At 34.3% G+C, this 23,068-nt stretch overlaps 1 protein-coding gene across 1 annotated transcript in view; it reads right to left on the bottom strand.

Annotated features, from left to right (window-relative positions):
- LOC145285922 (ADAMTS-like protein 2) overlaps positions 1-23,068 on the bottom strand; it is a 525,770-nt gene that overhangs the window by 117,396 nt on the left and 385,306 nt on the right. Inside the window, exon 11 of the mRNA XM_080134423.1 lies at positions 3,520-3,646. Within this exon, the coding sequence (XP_079990549.1) occupies positions 3,520-3,646 (127 nt within the window). The remainder of the gene's footprint in view (positions 1-3,519; positions 3,647-23,068) is intronic.

Genomic DNA, 23,068 nt, shown 5'->3' with positions numbered 1-23,068 from the left:
TCAATCAGTGAGCATTTTCAGCTGTACATGGAGCACAATGGCCAATAATTTGAACAAGTTCAATAATTAGCTGGTTTCTATATTTGATCACAGTATTTGATGTATGAAACTTTTCTTTGTTATAATAAATGTTGGTTTTATGGTCATTTAAAGACTGTATATATTTTATTGGTACACCCTGTATATATATATATATATATATATATATATATATATATATATATATATATATATAAACAGGCAGTAAAAAATCCGCACTTGAAATTTTTCAAAACCTGCAAATGTAAGCTAATGTAATGTAAGTGGTTAAACAACGTATACCTAATTTGATTCGCCCTTTAGTCTTCTATAATTTCACCTGTTCATGTTTGACTTTTAATCGAAATATTCTAGTGTTTACATCAATTGAAAAAAATAACTTCAAATTTAGGAGGTAAAAAGAAGTCCGCACAATGGAAAATTTTTATTTAAATGTAGGACATTAATGCAACACAAATACAACAGAAACACAATGAACTTGTTAATATTTAGTAGCATAGCCCTTCTTCTATTTGACAGCCTGCAATCTTTTGGGAATTCCTTTAATTAAGCTGCAGCAATATACCGAAGAAAGGACACCCCACTTTTCTTTAATTTTTGTCAAAAATTCTCCCAAATTTGAAATTTTATCATTGCGTAGCTGTTGTTTGACGTAATACCATACGTTTTCGATAGAATTGACGTCTGGAGATTCTGCGGGCCAATCCGAGATATCATGCTCTTCCAGGAACCTCGATATTGCCAGCTGTGTGAATGGGAGCATTATCCTGCATGAAAATAGGATTATCATCAAAATTCCGACCAAAGTAGGGGAGAAAATGCTCAGTCAACATGTTAACGTACTTGGTTGAATTAATTTCGACCTTGCAAGCGAACTATAGGCCCTGAACCATTGATTCTAATAATGCTCCAAACCAATACTTAACCTCCACCACCTTCCAGCGTTGAAACTGAGCCCCTAGGATGAAATTCTTCGTCTTTTTCCGACGGACGTGCTATCTACCATCACTGCCTAGACTATTGAACTTGCTTTTGTCGCTAAAAAGCACTTTTGAGCAATATGAAGAGTCATGATCTTCATTGCATCTGACGAAGTCTAGATGGCTTTTTCTGTTCTTTACAGAAATCATTGGCTTGTGTCTTGCAACATATCCTCGAAAATTAAATTCCTTTTATCTGTTCTTGACAGTAAAAAGAGAGCACTTTTTAACAAGATGGCACTATTGTTGGATTTTGGGATCCGTTTCAAATCTGCTTCTTAGGCTGCGGATCTTTATAGCATTGTCTTCCCTGTAAAAAGTAATTCTAGTACGACCAGATATAGGGGCATCACGAACACTGCCGGTGTTTTTGTGCTTTTGCACAGTCTTTCGTACTCTTTTTTTCATCATCTTTCAATCTACGGTGGATTTCTCGATTGAATAAACCAGAAAGGTTGAGATTAATGAGCTCTTGACGATCACTAAGAGAAAGTCGGTTAATATGGACTAAATGTTACCTTGTATAACCGGGAACAACAACAATTACGATTAGAGATGCTTTGATGCCTGTTGGTGGATATTTTAAACTGATTTAGGACCGATAATTTAAGCTGGTTTAAGCGAATTTGTTGCAGTGGACTTTTCTTTCGCCTCCTCAATTTGAAGTTATTTCTTTTTAATTGACGCGAACACTAGAATATTTCAATTAAAAGTCAGATATTAACAGGTAAAATTATAGAGGAATAAAAGGCGAATTAAATGAGGTATAGGTTGTTTAAACCGTTGTTTAGCTTAAATTTGCAGTTTGTGAAAAAATTACAAGTGCAGACTTTCTTTTTGCCGGCACAACATATATATATATATATATATATATATATATATATATATATATATATATATACATATATATATATGTGTGTGTGTGTGTATGTGTGTGTTTGTGTGTGCGTGTGTGTGTGTTCTTGACAGTAAAAAGATAGATATATATATTATAAAAACGAGAGCGTTTCTTAATATTTATATATGTGCATATATATATATATATATATAAATCTGTATATATGTTTTTGACAGTAGAAAAATTTCAGTATAAAAAATGTTATTGACGAAAAAAACTTTTTAATTGATTACGATTGGTATATACAAACCGAGTATGTTTCAAGTATATATATATATATATATATATATACAGAGAGAGAGAGAGAGAGAGAGAGATACTTGAAACATACACGGTTGGTATAACCGAGTATGTTTCAATTATATATCTATGTATATATATATATATATATATATATATATATATATATATATATATATAGAGAGAGAGAGAGAGAGAGAGAGATACTTGAAACATACACGGTTTGTATATACCAATCGTAATCAATTAAAAAGTCTTTCTCGTCAATAAAATTTTTATACTGAAATTTTTATTTTATTTTTTCTATAAATTTTGTAAATGTTGAACAAAGTTCAAGCTGAAACGAGAAAGAAACGGCAGAGCGTATCGATTTCATTAACAATGTAAGTTGTCCAAAATGGTGTTTCTTTATATGATTTTTAAAGTAAACATCTGATGAGTACGTAACGAGACATGGCAGCAATAACATATGCAGATTTGTCAGTCGCGATGTTAAACAATATTTTAGTGGATACCTTTTGAAGTGTAACAAATGACCAAGAAAACCTGATATTGAGAACTTGGAGAATTATTATATTACAATGTTAAACATATATATATATATATATATATATATATATATATATACATATATATATATATATATATATATATATATATATATATATATATGATGAAAATAATGCAAATAGTATTCCGACAAAATAGAGAAATAAAAAGGAACAAACCGTATTATGTGTTCATCAACGTTTCGTCTTTATTTCGAGACTTCCTCTGGATTAATGAGATTAAGAAACAAAAAATACCCACTTTTATTTTTTGTTTCTTAATCTCATTCATCCAGAGGAAGTCTCGAAATAAAGACGAAACGCTGATGACCACATAATACGGTTTGTTCCTTTTTATTTCTCTCGCTCGCTCTCTCTCTCTCTCTCTCTATATATATATATATATATATATAGAGAGAGAGAGAAAGAAAGAGAGAGAGAGAGAGGGGGGGAAATAAAAAGGAACAAACCGAGTTATGTGTTCATCAACGTTTCGTCTTTATTTCGAGACTTCCTCTGGATGTCTCGAAATAAATAATAAATTATTTTGTCGAAATATTATTTCTATTCATCTCATCATATATCATATGTGTGTGTGCGCGTGCGCGTGTGTGCTTACTGTGTGTGTGTGTGTGTGTGTGTGTGTGTGTGCATTGATTATTAGTGGTTATATTTAATCACCAAACCACGAATTGCGTGTTGCAATACATACTTTCTTTGCAAGATTTCTATATTAAACTTCTTATATGAAAGTAAGGATTTCCACCAAACATTTCCCCTACATATATCACATAATGAAGGAATTTCAACTTACCGCGCTTGGCACTGGGTACGTGTACACTCATGGTAACTTGGGTCAGGTTGTGGTTGGCCAGTACAAAGTTTGTCGTCGACTTTTTCAGCCAGAATGTTATAACAACTGAAGAAGGTAAACTGAACACCTATTAGAGAAACAGAAATTACTGAATTTATAGAAAAGTGTCAGCTTTTGAATTTCAGCTTTAAACGCAACAATATGAATATAGCGAAACGGCTGTCGGTGCATGGTATTATAGGGATATATATTGTAATCAGGTTTTTGGCGTTTCGCCATGGTGCCGTCTGATGCAACGTTTACAAATGACTAAATAAGATTATTCTTTAGAGGAAATTAAAAAAAAAATGAATATAGCATACTGTTTACATTGCTTTTCTCAATTTTATCCCTTATTTTTGGACGTACCTATTTTGAAAATAAATAAATAATGGTTATAATTCTTTTTCTATTCTTTGCAAATGATTCAAATTTTAGAATGTTATTATGGATGATAGCAACTACCAGTTGTCAAAATTTCAGCTTTTCACAGTTGTTATTTCTAACAAATCTAACAAATATTAGGTTTTTAAATTTTTTCCCCTTACATTTGGATGCTACGATATATATATATATATATATATATATATATATATATATATATATATATATATATATATATATATATATATATAAAATAGTAAGAACAGATCTGTAAAGTAGACGCTTACAAATAGTTTTTATTATTCGGCAGAACACGCCAAAACTGGTGTACTAGGTAATCCATAATCCGCGGAGTTTCAAAGAATGTTAATTCTTCTCATCAGAAGAAAACTGTTAGCAAAATAATCACATATGAATGCTAGATATTAGCATTTATATGCATTTGCCGGTTACTGCATAGAACGAAACTTAAAAAACATAAGAATATAAATATAGAAAACAGTTCATGGGAACAGTTCATTCAACGTAGAGTAAAAAATCAACAAAACAACAAGCGTATATATACATATATATATATATATATATATATATATATATATATATATATATATATATATTAACTGATTGTTGTTATTTTTTCTGATGAGTTCAGGGCATAATAGATTTACTGATTTATATAATAATTAAGTGATTAATTTTGCGCTACAAAACAAATACTGTCAAGAATTGTATAAGTCAACTGAATTAAAGGAATAAATTATAAGATGGTCAACATCATGAATTTTGGAATATAACTTTTTTGTCATTTATTCCCTATCTCTGTCTCTTTCTCTCTCTCCCTCTCTCTCTCTCTCTCTCTCTCTCTCTCTCTCTCTATATATATATATATATATATATATATATATATATATATATATATATATATATATATATATATTAAATATTAATTATTAATTCACTTACTTTTATGGACGTAGTAATTATTAATTAATGATTAATAATTAATAATGAAATAAAAGTAAAAAAGTAAAAACGTCCTAAGATTTGGGGTGAAGAGGAATGTAAACGAAGGGCAAATAACTCCTTTCTTACAATAAGAGAAAACGCTCAGGGAGCGAAATATAAAAAAATGAATCGCTAATAAAAAAAAATAAAATTAAAAAATCAAACAATCTTATAGAAATAGATGCATATGTGTACATATATACATTGTCAATTCTATACGATTTGGTAAATCACACTGTTAAACCATTGTGCATTTATTTTAGTCACGTGCTTAACACATTAATACGTGTTTTTCTTTTTTACATACGAGACGTTTCACTATTGCAAAGTAAATTAAACGTAGGTTGAACTGAAGCATAAAAAAACGTCCAGATTTTAAACGAAACAGTAATAAAAAAAAATGCCTTAAAACGAAAGAAGAAAATCAGTTCAAATTCCTTAAAAAAAAAAAAAAAAAAAACCAGATGGACGAAAACGACTACGGAACTTTCCGAGACAAGTTCGACACATAAGAATGACCATTCGTAAAAAAGGAAAATAACAGAATACGATCATTAAGCAAAAACACTCCATGCTATTTAATAATATTTATCTAAATATAAATAAATGTATATATATAAGTTAAGTCGTTGTATTTAAATTCTGAAAAAACAACATATAGACACGTATATTCGAGTTAAGAATGTATTGTTTTACTAAATGAATATATAGAAGGGGTTATGTTGATTTCTGTAATCCATGGATTTTCAATAAAGGCTCAGATCATCGCCCTGAAAGTATTACTTCAAATAATATCTATCAGGATCTTTCATCAGATTTATAATCAGTGCCTTATCTGGATTATATATATATATATATATATATATATATATATATATATATGTATATATATATATATATATATATATATATATAAGAGCAAACAGTTAATAAAACATGTTAAACAACACTTTGAAAAAGAGTTAAAAACATATTTAATCTGAAAAGGAAACACTTGATAAGTGGATAGTCCTTAATCCGCGGAGTTTCGAAGAAATACTTTCCCTCTCATCAGAGGGTAGGAATTAGCAAAATGCGGGATCGGATTTTGCATACAAAAGTATTTGATGAAACTGCAAGTAAGTCAAAGATCTTACTTGATAACAAAAAGTGAAGCAGAGGGAATATGGTGAAGCAAAAGGTGATTACACGTGACTGGATAGTCTGGTGAACGGTAAATAATCCAATGACGGTATATATATATATATATATATATATATATATATATATATATATATATATATATATATATATATAGTAAATAATTATATATATATTATAACGTATATATTTTATATATTTTAAATATTATGTATGGGTTATTTAAATATATAAATTTCTCTTTTTTTTTCTCCTATTTCCTATACAATTTCTTTTCTTTTTTTATCCTTGCTATTAACTTTCTTTTGACCACGTTTTTAAACGATGTTTTCTCCTCCGTTGCCAACGTTAATCTTGAAAATGGTTCGGCTGAAAGACGTCTCGAGAGGGTTTTTTTGTTCTGCCCCCACCCTTTATTTATCCCTTTTAATTAATTCATGCTTAGGAGAAATATACTTTAGAAGTGTATTTTGGTCTTCTTTTCGAAAGTTTCTTTTTAATGGTTCATGTTTAAACTATAGAAGAAAAAACTAAACCCTCAGCAATTAATTACGACACTACGTTCGGTGTTCGTCAAAAGTGTTATAAAATATATAAATGATATATAAGAAACAAAGAAAGGGGTATAATAAATTCATCCGAATCCTATGAATGCAGCAGATTCCTAAATAATTAATACTTTAATTTTTGCAGACAAGGGCCGGTGGCACAGGTAAAGAAGGCATTTTTTTCCTTATATGAATAGTGTAGTCTACTTACTTTGGAATAAAAACTACATTCAATATCCAAAACACTTTTGTTATTGTGTTTACCGGAAGTGGTGCATGGTCAATACTGCTGGGGAGCCATGATTTAATACACTGTTTTATTTCTAACTCCCTGAAAGAGTTTTTCATGGGAAACAACTAATGATCTCTGAAATAACAATAGGACTATTGTGAATTCGTGGAAGCAAATTGATTCCGCGATTGCAGGAGATTAATCGACTTAATAACAAAATAATTTTCCAATAAGGACTAGAGATTATTTATTTTTAATTTGTATATAATTTTTTAAGATTGAACAACTTCCATGACTATATGTGTGTGTACGCGCGTGCGAGTATGAATATCTCAAATCCTATCAGATATTTTTATCGATAAATCACTTTCGAGAGATCCACCGGATAGGCTTGCTGCTTGCCTCCGAAAATACATCGCTACAAGTGTTGGCTAGACAAACGATAGAAATAAATAATTGCTTTTTCTTCCTACTTCTGTGCTGGCTGCAGTGAATCTATTTTCATAGTAGAACCACAATAATAAAAAAAGAGATGTCATATAAATAAATCATATTTATTTCTATACTCTTCAAAGAATAGTGGCCAGAAGTTTTAAGCATCAGATTAAAACTTTTGGTCAGGGTTATGAAGAAGAGAGCATCGATAACAAATGAATTCTCGTTTGTATTCTTACATCTGTCGTCGCTCAGAATTAATAAGTTTTTTTTTATTTAATTATTTACTTAATATGCGCCCAATCATCTCAAGGTCAGGTTATATCAATTTTATACTTAATATAATATTGTCATTGACTACGTCTACTTGTACTGGACCGTGTACTATATCCGGATCTCTCTTAATTTGAATCTAGTACACGATAAAGTAATAGTAGACGTAGTCGATAGCTTACCCATGAAGGGCGTCTCGATGTTGCTTAGGAATGATTTACCCGCCAAAAGGTCATACCTCACCTAAGAGTGATAACAGAGCCAAACACCTCGGAGATGATAGATGAACATGCTGGCATATTTCTATCGTATGCAGTGATCCGTGCACAGACCGCAACAGTCGCAGAGAAACAGAGATGCGAGATAACTTTAAGGGAGATGAGGTGATCGACCTATGCCAATAATTCCCGAATAGACTCTTCGCCCATGGATGCAAATAATACTCCTACCAATAACGAACCCTCCACAAACATTTTCGCTTTACAACAACTGCTCATAAAGGAAGAAAGAAAGTAACGCTGAAATTTGAAACAATATTCTCGCCAGTTTCATGCGCTTAAGTTTAAAACAGTATTGTGCTCAGTATAGACACGATTAAATTTGAATTAATATTCTGGCCGGATGTTCAGGTTTCAGATTTAAATAGCAATGTCGCCAGTTTTGCACGCTTAAATTTGAAATACTATTGTAACTAGATTGTCACGCTTAATTTTGAAATAGTACTAGACTTCCCGTGACCCGTTGGGTTACTATGTTATATTAGCTATGAAATTAATGTATGAGTGTGACACTTGTGACGTAAAGAAAATAGTTGGGTTTTTTTTGTGACATAACAGAAACATTTCTATGAAAGTATATTAAAATGAAAACAGAATATAGATAGATTTCTATGAGTCGTTCTGTTTATAATTGTTTATTTTTGAAAAAAAAAATCTTACAGCCATTGAATTATAAGTAGTTTGCCATACTTATAGGTAAATGTGAACTGAACAGATACCATAATACTTATAGTTAAATTAAAATTTTGATTTATCTTTTAATTTAAACGCGAAAAAAAAAACAATTGGGACGCTGAAGATGTGCACAGTAAAACAATACGTTTTATTGTCGCGTTTATTATTTATTTGTAACGCAAATTAAAAATATATATTTTCGGGGTTATTCATTTATGTTGGTAGTGTAGAAGAAAATGTATGGATGTTTTTAAAGAAAGGTATATTAGAAAATGGAGAATAAATTTTTAAAAAATGAAGGCGGTAGATAAATCGCCGTTGTAAAATGCTCTTATAGTTGTCAACGGGTTAAAGTTGATTTATTTGTAAGAAAATTGCGTTAAAATAACTTAAACGTAATACGGAAATGAACGATGTAAAAAATGCAGCAAGTATTAACAATTGTTTATTTGGATAAGTTAAACGCGAAAAAAAATAATTGGAACGCTGAAAACGTACACAGTAAAACAATACTGTTATTGTCGTGTTGATTATTTGTTTATGTACGCATGCGCAAGAGGAAGTCGTAAACCGGATGTTGGGTTACAAAACTCGTTGCAAGGTCATCTGAGTTTTTTAAGTATATAGATTCTCACTGGTTTGGCTCGCTTAAGTTTCTAAATGCATTATAACCAGATGGTCACATTTTAGTTTAAAATACTATTGGCGTTGGTTTGTCACACTTTATTTTATAACTAGTTTTGTGGCCAGATGGTCACTCTTAAAGATAAAATACAATGATTACGAGTTTCTAGCGCTCAAGGTTAAAATCGTATTGTGGCCAGATGGTCATGTAAAATTTCAAAATAGTATTTGTGCTGTTTTCTCACGCTCGAAATAGCATTGTGGCGAAATTGCCACATATATGCTTAAAATAGTATCTTTGTCAGTTTTTCATGCTTCAGTTTTAAATATAATCGGTTTCTCACGCTTAAGGTTGGAAAAGTATTGTGGCTAGATAGTCGCAATTAAGTTTAAAATACAACTGTCACTAGTTTTTCGTGCTTACGTTTAAAATACTATTATTGCAATATGCTTCAAGAATTCTTGGTAAAATTCTGTATTTAAAAAACAGCTGATTTAAGTGCCATCAGCTATAATCGAAACCTAAACCAAAACTTATGTAGAATTCTTGATAAATTTATTTATTACAAGAAATGGAAGATCATAACAATTAAACGACAGTCACTCTGAATAAAAAGATGTAAGCGCGATACACAAAATAACACACACATAGTAAAAAAAAAACGACGTTTAATAGAATTAGAACGCCTATAAACCCGACACGAATTTGAAAATGAGAAGACATATCAGGGGATTAAAATCAAATCAAATGAGCTTTCTTTTTTTTTTCTGTAATAGAAAACGAGTTTTACAGTTGCATTTGGTCCGCTTTTGCTTAAGAAAATGAGTGTTTCTTTTTTTGTTTTGTTTTTTGTTGTTTTTTGTTTTTGTTTTTTTTGCTAAATTTTGTCTCGAGAAAAAGACAAAGTACGCGTTAACACTTTTAAAACAACATGATTAAACGCCTGTTGAGTTTAGCATTTAAGTTTGGACACACACGAATACACACACAGGCAACTAATGCATTTTAGAGAGGCTTATACAAGAGTGCTCAATACCGAAGTAGAGCAAGATATACTTTTTATTTATTTTACATAGCATTTATATGTCACTACATATTCATGAGCATGTTTCGGTCAGCTAGTTACAAATAACTAGAGACCTCTTCAGGCGATATTGCTTATATTAATAACTCTACTTTTTCATAAGTAGCATCGCCTGAAGAGGTCACTAGTTAATGGTAACTGGTTGGTCGAAACATGCTCATGAATGTGTAGCGACATATATATAATTATGCCAAACAAAAAAAAAAAAAATATATATATATATATATATATAATTGCATGTCTGGTATTCTGCACAACTACTTGTCCAGCACCCCCTCACTCACTCACTCACTCACCCTAACTGAAACTTAAAAATATAATAAAATGAAATGACAGCTCAAGCAAAAGTTACGTTTAAACCAGGACCAAACTCAAAGAAAACCAACCTGCCTCCTCCCTTAAGGCTTGCATTTACTAATATCCGCGGGCTTAGAACTAACTTAGATGATGTCGAGTCATTTCTCCTTGTAAACACCCCGGACATCTTAGCATTAAGTGAAACTAACCTTCACTCCTCCATTCCCTCTAACCACTTTAACATGCCTGGTTATCTCCCACTCTACCGTAAGGACTCGGACAGACATATGCATGGACTTGGAGTCCATATTCGTAACACCCTCCCCCTGACTAGAGAAATAAAACTAGAATCAGAGGACCAGGCCTTTATGTGCTTCAGACTAAATATGCAACACAATATTAGCTACTTGTATTTTCTCTACCGCTCTCCCTCAAACCAAGACTGTACCCTAATAAACAAAGTCTCAGACAGCATAGATATAGCACTCTCCCTCGATACTAGCGCACAAATACATGTATTTGGTGACTTCAATGTCCACCACAGTAACTGGCTAGGATTCTCTAATCATACAGACGTAGCTGGTAGCGCAACACATAGCTTCTCTATATCCCATTCCCTATCTCAGTTGGTTACATTTCCGACACGTTTCCCAGACCAGCAAGATCAACATGCCTCACTTCTAGATCTCTTTCTCACAACGGTTTCCAATGACTGTACAACAAATGCCCACAGCCCACTCGGGAATGCTGATCACGCTGTGATAATGGTAGAAATCAGCCTAAATTCTTGCCCTAAAACTGAAGACCCACTACTCAAAACAACGAGGTATTACAAAAAGGCTGATTGGGAAGCCATCAGGGAGCTCATCAGAGATGCCCCATGGCAAAATATCTTTACTCTTCCAGCGGAACAGTGTGCAAATGAGACCACTGAATGGTTCAAAACTGCTATTGAAGCACATGTTCCCGCACGGAAATTCTATAGCAAGCCCCACTCCCCCCAATGGTTTACTTCTGCTTGTGCAGCTGCCATTTGTCAAAGGCAGCATGCGTTCCGCAGATTCAACCGACATAAGTCCAGCTCAAATAAACAGAAGTTTATAGAAGCTAGAAATAATTGTAAGAGAGTGATAGAAACAGCTAAGACAGAGTACTCTGAAACCACCAGAAAACGCATCGAAGCACAGAAATTAGGAACCCGGGATTTTTGGAAAATCTACAACAGCGTAGTAAATAATGGACAGTCAACTATTCCCCCACTATCAAACGATCATGAGGTTGCTTGCACGGCAACTGACAAGGCTAATCTACTTGCCAGTCGATTTGCCTCAAACTCCACACTGAACTCGGTACACCACTCACTCCCTGATTTTCCTCTGCGAACAGACGCCTCACTAGACGATTTGAAAATCACCCCTTCTCAGGTACATGCTATTATAAAAAACCTAGACACCTCAAAAGCATGTGGACCAGATCTCATCCCGGCTGTGCTATTAAAAAAATGCTCTGCCGAGATTGCTCCAGTTCTGTCCAAACTTTACAATAAATGCCTTAACGAATCTTGTTTTCCCGACTGCTGGAAAACCGCCTCAGTGGTACCAGTCTTCAAGAATTCTGGTGAAAGAACTGACCCACTAAATTATCGCCCCATTAGCCTCCTCCCGCTTTTCGCCAAAATATTTGAGTCCTTAGTTAATCAAGCCCTAATCCAGCACCTAACAGCTGCTAAACTCCTGACTGACAAACAATATGGATTCAGGCAAGCCCGTTCAACAGCAGATATCTTAACTGTAGTTTCTGAACGTATATACCGTTCATTGGATAAAACAGGGGAGGGTAGAGCGGTGGCCCTCGATATATCTAAGGCTTTTGACAGGGTATGGCACGATGGTCTTCTAAGGAAAATTAGATCATATGGAATCACTGGAAGAATTCATAATGTAATTAAATCCTTCTTAAGTAATAGAAAAATCAAAGTTGTCCTCGACGGTCGTACATCCAAACAATACGACATAAATGCGGGAGTACCTCAGGGGTCTATCCTTGGACCTCTATTATTCCTGTTATTCATAAACAACCTCCCTGATAAAATTGTTTCGGAGATGGGTATATTTGCCGATGACACCACTCTCTATAACAGATATGAGGGGAAAAAAAATGAACACATATCAAAGGAAATGGCAGAAACGCTAGAGGATGACCTCCAATCCGTAGTGGAATGGGGACAAAAATGGTTGGTCACATTCAATGCTGCTAAGACTAAGCTTGTTTCCTTCAATAACTACAAGAAACCTTCTCTGCCACCAATAGCAATGGCCAAGAACACATTACCTGAAAGTACTTCTTTTAAACTCCTCGGCCTAACGTTTACAGGGAATATGAACTGGAATAGATACATTGAGAGCATTGCCAAGGCTGCTGCAATGAAGGTTGGCTCCCTCTACCGTGCTAGAAAACAACTTACGCCTGACAGTATCCTATACCTCTATAAGGCAACCATTCGCCCATGTATGGAGTACTGTTGTCACATCTGGTCTGGTGCATCTGCTTCTTGTCTCTCGCTCCTGGACAGGGTTCAAAAGAGAGTCGCCAACCTGATAGGTCCTGAACTGTCATCTAGGCTTCAGCCTCTGTCCCATCGACGAGATGTTGCATCCCTCTGCCTGTTCTACAAATACTTCAATGGTGAATGCTCTGACGAACTGCGAACACTTGTACCTCCCCGACGTAACTACCCCCGACAAACCCGACAAGCTACTAAGTCTCATCCCTTTACAGTAGAGATCCCTAGGTGCAAGAAAGCCTTTTACTCCAATAGTTTCTTCCCCAGAACTGCGGGTCTTTGGAACTCCCTTCCGGGATTCTGCTTTCCCAACTGCAATGATATGCAGAAGTTCAAGTGTAATGTTAACAAACATCTTTCTACTCATCTCCCTTCAAAATGACCCCGCTAATTAAGTCCCTGATAGTAGCCCCCTGCCTCAAAGTGGCACTGTGCCTTGTTTGGGGTGAAAATTGAATTAAAAAAATAAATAAAAAATAATTAAATATATATGTATATTTTGGCAGCAAGTCATTATTCAAGCACGTTTGATTGAACACGGCAGAGTTATTCTTTTTTCCGATCTTTCTGCATATCTTTTCCATTCGCCGAGCGGTCTTTTTTTTTATCTGGCGTGTTGTATGGATGACGCCCAAACGTTATTGTTCAGCCATATCCTTCGCAAGCGCTTTCTATCGGTGCGTCCGATTATCATCAGGAGCGATTGTTTTTAGAAATACAGAAAGCGCTTGAGAAGAATAACATTTGGTGCCATTCTATACAATATGCCAGCTGAAATTAAAAAAAGACCGCTCAGCAAATGGAAAAGATATCCCGAAAAATCGGAAAAAAGAATGACTCTGTCGTGTTCAACCGGACGTGCTTAATATATATATATATATATATGTGTGTGTGTGTGTGTGTGTTTACATATATAATGAGTAGATATAATTGTCAACTAAATGTTGTAATCAATTGAGATAAAATTGGACATTCAAATCTAAAATTTTGTTGATGATGTCAAATTCGACTTTGAAAAAATGTAATTATGAACGAGTCTTGATTTTTAGCAGTCAGCAACACCAGAAAATCAGCATCTATATTTTCTGATCATCTCATTTTTAATATATATGGAAGGTGATAACGTACGTACGTACTGAAATGAAAACATGTTATACATTATCAGGTAAAAATATTTTTTTTAAATTTTCCCATTACTAAGAAAACTTATGTAAAAGTTGTCTTTTAAAATTATTGCCTCCTATATTTATTCCACCCAAATCGATCAGAGAGGATTGCAGATTCAATCGTTATAATGACTGAACTTATGCATTCATGACCTGCACGATTCATCTTTCTCTTGCAGATATTGACGGTGTGAGACAATAAGAAAGCAACGTTTCTCATAGACGTGCGTCAGAATCTCAGATGCGTCATTGAATTCCTGACAAATGTGCGTTGAGAATGATGGTGACTATGCAGAAAAGTTAATTCTGGAGCACAAAAGGTCATCCGTTTCATTGGTACCACTTCTTTTTTCGTGGCTCTTCGGCATGTCGGGTTAACAAACAGGGGGCTTTTATTTTGGAACGAGCTTCGCAAGATAAAGCGTGCTTTAGACGCCCATGCACAACCACCACCACGCCATCGCTTACAAAAGTGCATCGGGAATAATGGCGAATACGGGGAAAGATAAATTTTGGAACACAAAAGGTCGCTAGTTTTAATTGTATCACTCGCGTTCTCATAGTTTTTTTTGTTTTTTTTTAGTTAAAATAAAAAAAATAAAACTTTTGGAACTACCTAAAACTAAAATGTATTTTGAGATTAAATAAAAATAAAAATGAGTTGCGTGCATAGCAATTGATCTTAGAGCCTTGGGATAATTACATTTTTATCTTTAAAACCTCCTGTTCACACGGTTCTCGTTTCTTACAACTTCCTGTTGAATTCGACTCGTGCAAAAAAAAAAATACCAGAGAGATTTTTAGTATCTTACTAGACTACCAGTGACCCGTTGGGTCAGTATGTTATATTAGCTATGGAATTCATGTATGAGCGTGACACTTGTGACGTAAAGAAAATAGTTTGTTTTTTTGACATAACAGAAACATTTCTATGAAAATATATTAAAATGAAAAATCACGGACGGATCACTCCAACGTGAACAAAAAATCGTCCCTATTCGTGTAAAGTTACTTATTTTTCGGAATAAAAAATCGAAAATTAAACCTGATTTTCCTATGAATCGAACGTCGACGAAAGTCATTTAGCAGCAAAAAACGCACATGGACCTACCGATAAGAAATATAAGAATGAAAACCCCATATTGGAATCCTTCAACCAAGTTATAGAAACTTAAAATCTAAAAAGAAAAAAAAATAATTAATAAAACCTGGAGAAAAAAAAATAAAACCTAAATAAATAAAATAAAACTAATATTGAAACAGATTAGTAAATATGTCAACAAATTGATCGTTCTCACACAACTATTTTGTATCTAGAAATGTAAACAAAAAACAAAAAAAGAAAGAAGAAAGAAAGAAAAACGTTATAAACGTTATATAACATTTTAATATCTTATATAACGTTATATAACATTTTATTATCGTATATAGTGCTATATAATATTTTAATATTTTATATAACATTATGTAATAGTTTGCTTTCTTATATAACGTTATATAATATTTTAATACCTTATATAGTGTTTTATAATATTTTAGTATCTTATATAGTGTTATATAATATTTTAGTATCTTATATATCGTTATATAATATTTTAATATATTATATAGCGTTATATAATATTTTATTATGTTATATAGCGTTATATAATAGTCTGTTATCTTATATAGTGTTATGTAATAACGTGTATACGGCATAATAACTTTTGAAACACCCGTTACCGTAAGGTCACCGTAGTTAAGCAACGATTAGCCTGGCCAGTACGAGATAAGTAATCATTTCTGGACGTTCAGGTGCTGTATGTGTTCCTAGCTTATCTCGGCATTGTTTCCACTCATCCTAGACATCTCCTTTCCACGGGACTCAAGCATAGCAGATTCAGAAAAAGTATAGGTTTTTATTTTTTTTATGTAGAAGTCACCACTTAACAAGGTCAAGAGACCACTCGAGGATAAGGGTTAAAGAGTGTACAGTAGTCAATTGAATAATATCATAGTGATCGGTAGTAGAGTAAATCTGGTAAACCAGGTTAGGGATTGCGCAACTCTTGCCACTAACTTACATGCGCAGCTGTCCCGACAGGGGGTATCCTTTGTCTCTCGACACTGAATAGAAGCATCGATAATAGCGTGCTTATACAGCGTTATCCAGGAATCGATGACGACTCATGTGGGTCGTTATATTATCGTTAGCTAAATACGATTTTATTAAACATCATTAAAAGAGGCCATTGCGTCAAGATCAAAGTGTATTATCTGTTCCGGCAGATACTGCAAGCAAAGACCATATGTGGGGGAAACCCCACATATAAGACCTTGGTCAATGTAGGGGCAACCCTTCATACCAATTGTCACTATCCAGCTCCCCTACTCCCCGGGGAGTTGGTCCCCATTTCCCCTTCACTCCTCACTTTAAAAATCGGCCTTGTGCCTAATTTGCTCGGTGGGGGAGCAAATAAATACCATCTGTTCTTCAGATGATGCATTTCAATTTCTTATTCTCTGTCAGTGGAAGAGAAATCCCTCATAACTGAGACACTTTTTAATTTTTTTTTGGTTCCTTTTCTCCACGTTAAAAAATGACCCTGGTGTCTAACTCTGTCCTGTGGGGAGGTATTGTAAATAGGAACATTATTAGTAGTTTCACGCTTTTATTGCATATTTTCATATTTTCTGTTAGCCAAATATCCACTTGCCTTTCCAGAGTTAGTTATGAGGTCAGTTTTTAACATAACCAGTTCTTCACAAAACATGCTGCCTAAAGTGGGATAAAATAAAAATTGATTCGGTATAAAGTGATATCTTATTAACTAACAGAATATAAAAACCACACTTTGAATTATTTATTCGCAAATTTAATTTAAAAAAAAAACAATTTAAATTTAAGCAATTAGCCACAAGGCTATTACAAGCGTGGAAAATAGGGACGTTGGTCATCCTATATCTTTTCTATTTGTCTATCCTGTTCTTAGATAGAATCATCGCAGATAATATCATTTGATTCACACACAAAGACCGAAAAAATGTCTTTGAAAAACGAGTGTCAAATTTCCATTGGGCTAAAAAAAAAGAGTTATGTCCCTTTAATTGTGGTAATTTTGCACAGGAGAAATCCATCGTAAAGAAAGACTGAATGTCTTGGTGAATAATGGTTTCCAAGTAAATATGATTTCCTTATTTCCATTTTTGTTTTTTTTTTAACTTGGTTACTCTTAGGAACATTACTCTGTACATTAAAAGGATTCTTTATTATTATTTTTAATTATGGAAACCTTTAATAAACGGAAATTATTTAGGACGTTTACCAGCAATTTCATGAAACCAGCAAGAGTTATTGCCCTTTCTTTTTCATAATTGGTGTAACGTAAACAAACATCTTGTTAATCTTTCCTAAGCATGACCCTAAATACAAGCCCCTTACGTTCAAGTGACGATATTTCTTGTTAGAGGTGAACGTGAGTAAAAAAATATAAAAATAAAAAATAAGCATCTATCTTATTCTTAGGTCTATTTCTTATTCAAACTTGATGTCGTCGAAAATAAATACTCATTAGCGGAATATCTTTAAATGAGATTGTGTCTGGCTTTAAATAAATATGGACTATGCTTACAGTGTAACAAGCTGAACGCCTCACGTATTTATTTAATAAAAAAACATACTTTTAGAATTTCGAAAAACCTTAATAACATCTATTTTACGTTTTCTCGGCTGTCCTGAATATGAACCCGATTTAATAATATTAAATCTGATGTGACAATTGTCAATATCTTGGCGTTTTGCTCAAACATTATTTCCTTTATTCATCTGCTAGCGTCTTCTCACAACTCAAATTTTTATTCTGTTTTGCTGCAGAATGTTTTATTTCTTTATTTTTTTACATAGGAGTCGCCATTTATCAAGGCTCGGAGGCCACTCGAGGATAAAGGTTAATGAGTGTACAGTAGTCAATAGGACAATATCGTAGTAATCTTTAGTAGTGTAAATTTGGTAAATTAACTTACATAAGGGGACGGCTCATCAAGAATTTGTTTACGTTGGACTTGAATACGATCAAATTGTAGTCAACTGGAAAGCAGGCAAACGGGACAGAGTTCCACAGGTGTGCAGTTCTAAGAAAGAAGCTTTGTTCATGGAATCTACATTTAGATTTAGGCACAGATAAAGAGTGGGGGAAACTATTGATTGTGGTTTCAGGTAGACGAGTGTTTTTCATGAGTGTTTGGCCAGGAGGAACTATAGATTGAAGCTCAAACGGTCACTTGCCATGAAAATAACGATGAAGTAGATACAGGCTAGTAACATCGCAGGGAAGAGAAAAGGGCATCACCCACTAAGCTACGAAGTGTATTTTGAACTCTGTCAAGGCAGGATAATGTCTTTCTAGAAGCACCTATCCATATGTGGCAACAGTGGTCCATCCTTTTATATGCTAGTCTTACAGTAATGTAATTTATTATATATTTTTACTCTTATTCATTTTAAACAAGGCATATTATGTATCATTTTGGACCATGTAAAGAGAGACTCTATGCATGGAGTTGATCAATGATAAATATGTACGCACTGGCTTTATAGACTTCAATATATATATATATATATATATATATATATATATATATATATATATATATATTTCAAATTTCACACCAAACAAGACACAGTGCCACTTGTAAGTAGGGGGCTACTATCAGGGACATAAGTTGCGGGGGCATTATGAAGGGAGATGAATAGCAAAATATTTGTTCACATTACACTTGAATTCTGTATGTCAGTACAGTTGGGAAAGCAGAATCCCGGAAGGGAGTTCCAAAGTCTAGCAGTTCTGAGGAAGAAACTATTAGAGTAGAAGGCTTCTTTTTTTTTACACCTAGGGAACTCTACTGTGAAGGGGTGGGATTTAGCTGATTTAAAATGCTACGTATGAATATATGTTTTATCTGGGGAAGAAACTATTGGAGTAGAAGGCTTTCTTACATCTATGGATCTCTACTGTGAAGAGGTGGGACTTAGCTTCATGTCGGGTTTGTCGGGGGTAGCCACGTCAAGGGGGTACAATACCCGTAGTTCGTCAGATCATTCACGATCGTCTTGCAGATGGATGAAAAATTTCGTCAATGGGACAGGCTGAAGCCTATATTGACAGTTCGGGACCTATCAGGTTGGCGACTCTCTTTTGAAACCTATCCAGGAGTGACAGACAAGCAGCAGATGCACCAGTTCAAATGTGATAACAGTACTCCATACATGGGCGAATGGTGGCCTTATAGAGGTACAGGATACTTTCAGGCGTATGTAGTTTACTAGCACGGTAAAGAGAGCCAACTTCTATGCAGCAGCCTTGGCAATGTTCTTAATGTATCTAGTCCAGTTCATGTTCACTATAAACGTTAAGCCAAGGAGTTTAAAGGAAGTAGTTTCGGGTAATGTGTTCTTGACTATTGCTATTGTTTATAGAGAAGGTTTCTTGTAATTATTGAAAGAAACAAGTTTAGTCTTGGCAGTATTGAATGTGGCCATCCATTTTTATCCCCATTTCACTACAGATGGGAGGTCATCCTCTAGTGTCTTTGCCAATTCCTTAGATATGTGTTCATTTGTTTTCCCCTCGTGCCAGTTATTTAAATCCTTACTGCAGTCAGACATAACCAGTTGTATTCAAACGATTAGAGGGGATTGCGGAGTGTACGTTAGTTTCATTATGTGCTAGAGTATTTGGAGTGTTTGCTGAAAGGGATTGTTTGCTGAAATAGTCTTTATTAGTTCTAAGCCCATGGATATGTGTGTTAAATGTGAGCCTCTACAGCAGTGGAGAATTTCTTTTTTTTTTGGGGGGGGGGGTTTGTTTGTGTTGATATCTGGTTTGATCCTTTTCCATTTGTTTTGTTTGGGATATGATTTAATTTAAATTCATTGTTTATATTGTCCCCCGATAACAACATTATCAATATTTTAGTATTAAAAAGCTTAGACAATTTTCAGAGAAGTAGACAGATCTTATGTTAGTAAGGCCATCTGTAAGATTTATCTAATATTTAGAGTGGGGAGAAGTCTATTTTTGTTAGACCATGCACCTGATATAATCTATGTTCAGAGAAATCGACAAACCTTATGTTAGCCTTAACTAAGGTAGTGTTCAGCGTACGGGAAACCCCTATCTTTGTTAGACGATCCGCCTGATTCAGCTAATGCTCGGAAAGATAGAAAAAATCTTATGTTAGTTAGACCATCCATAAGACTAGGTGAGAAAGAAAGTACATTATTGTTAGACCACCAGCAATACTTTATTAGTTTCAGAGAGAAAATAAGAAAACCTGTTATTTAGGACATGTGTAACTACTGCATTCTCTAATAATTGCTGGTCGGATATAGACACTCAAGTATTTAATCATTTACAAATTCTTAATTATATATTCGTTACGTAAACCTCAATAGTCTACTTCTAATTTTAATTGGAAATAGATTAATTCGCTTCCATGAAGAATTCTGTTTTAGTAAATAAACTAATACATTTTAACACACTCGAGTTTTCTTTGCAAGACTACTGATAAGGTTTCGATACAGTTTTGCTACTTAAAAAAAAAAAACTTTTATGTGAAAAACGGAAATGAAAAGTTTGCTTGAAGAATTTCGAAAGTCTATTTGAAATGATGTAAATGAGAAAAGAAAGAAATTTACATCAGAAATTCATATCAGTTCGTATTATATATTTTGTGTATATTATTGTGTGCATGCTACTCTTAATAGCCATGCATTTTTGATTGCATTTTCACTCAAAACAAGGCAAAGTGCTACGTTGATGTAGAGCCTACATCTGGGACATGATTGCGGGGATACTATATTGAAAGCTGAGTAGCAAGATAGCTGTTTACATTATATTTGCATTCCTGCGTGTTAGTACAGCTGGGGAAGCAGGAAACAAGAAGGGAATTCCAAAGTTTAGCAGTTCTATGGAAGAAACTACTAAAGTAGAAGGCTATCTAGCACCTGGAGATCTCTACTGTATAGGGGTGGGATTTTGCTGTTTGTCGAGTTTGTCGGGGGTAGTTAGGTCGAGTGGGTACAAGGGCTTGTAGTTCGTCAGAGCATGCTCCATAAAAATACTTGTAAACAGGCAGATACAGGGTGGTCAAAAAGTCAGGTAACATTTTAAAGGAAAACGATATTAGCAATACACGTATATTTAAGTACCATACATTGAAATATAAAATGAAACAAACATGAAATATGTTTATTTTGTTAATTGTCGTCCATTTCTCTCTATCAATCGTTGGAAGCGATTAACCACTGATTGTGTAACACGTGTAATCATGTCAGCTGATATCCACGCAATCTCCTCTTCAATAAATAACTTTAAAGACGCTATTGTATCAGGCTTCTTGCCATAAACGCTATCCTTTACATAGCCCCAAAGCCAGAAATCAGGAGGGGTAGTTTATATATTACACTCAAATATTTAAACAAATAATATTAAACGAATAGAGATTATAATGGATCATATTGTTTTTTCTACCTTTAACATGTTACCTGACTTTTTGACCACCCTGTAGATGCAACATTTCGTCCATGGGAGCGAGGCTGAAACCTAGCTAGCAATTCGCGACCTATTAGCTTGGCGACTTTCTTTTGAACTCTTCCAGAAGTGAGAGGCTAGTAGCAGATGCACCAGAGTAAATGCAACAACAATACCCCATACAAATCGTTGCCTTGTAGAGGTATAGGATACTTTCAGGCATAAGTAATTTTGTCGCACGGTAGGGAGATTCCCCTCTTTCGGGGGGACCTTTGTGGCCTTCGGGCCAAGATCTGTTCCGGCAGATGCTGCAATCAAAGAACATTGTCCTTGTGCCAATCTTCTGATCCATGTAGGGACAACCCTATATACCAGTAGGCTCTCACTATCCAGCTCCCATTTCCCACCTCTCGGGAGCTTTCCCCTTTTCCCTTCTCCCTCCCTCCTTTCACCACATTACAAAAACAGCCTTGTGCCTAATTTGCTCAGTGGGGAAGCAAATAAATACAGCCCACCTTCCTCGCAGCAGCCGCAGCAATGCGCTTGATGTATCTGTTCCAACTCATGTCCCATGTGAACGTTAAGCCGGGGAGTTTGAATGAAATACTTTCAAATAATGTATGAACCATAGCTATTAATGGTTGAGAAGGTTTCTTGTAACTATTAAAGGAAACAAGCTTAGTCTAGGCAGCATTGAATGTCAGCATCCATTTTTGTTTCCATTCAACTACAGACTGGAGGTCTTTCTCTAGAGTTTCCGCCATTACTTTAGATATGTGCTCATTCAGTTTCCCCACGTGCCTGTTACAGAGCGTGGTTTCATCAACAAATATTCCCAATATCAGGAATAATAAAAGTATAAGTATCGGCCTCTGGGGTTCACCCGCATTTATATCATATTGTTTTGACCTACGATCATCAAGGACAACTTTCATTATGTAAGAACGATTTAATTATGCTTAGTATTCGTCCAGTAATATCATATGGTCTGATTTTCCTGAGAATACCACCGTGTCATACACTGTTATAAGCCTTAGATATATCTATGGCTACTGTCCTAACCTTCCCTACTTTATCTAGTGCATGGTATATACGTTCTGAGATTACAGATATCTGTAGTACAACGAACCTTAATTCATAGTAATGGTCGGACAGAAGTTTAGCAACTGTAAGGTGTTGGACTAGAGCTTGATTAATTATTAACGAAAATATTTGGACGAAAAGAGGAAGGGGTTTAATGGGGCGATAATTTCATGGATCAGTTTTTTCGCCAGAATTCTTGTAAACTGGTATC

Source organism: Euprymna scolopes, chromosome 10, assembly GCF_053919585.1.
Source record: "Euprymna scolopes isolate OS-2025 chromosome 10, ASM5391958v1, whole genome shotgun sequence".
Taxonomy (NCBI): domain Eukaryota; kingdom Metazoa; phylum Mollusca; class Cephalopoda; order Sepiida; family Sepiolidae; genus Euprymna; species Euprymna scolopes.
The sequence above is the reverse complement of the archived record's forward strand: the minus strand, read 5'-3'. Positions and strand labels throughout refer to the sequence as shown.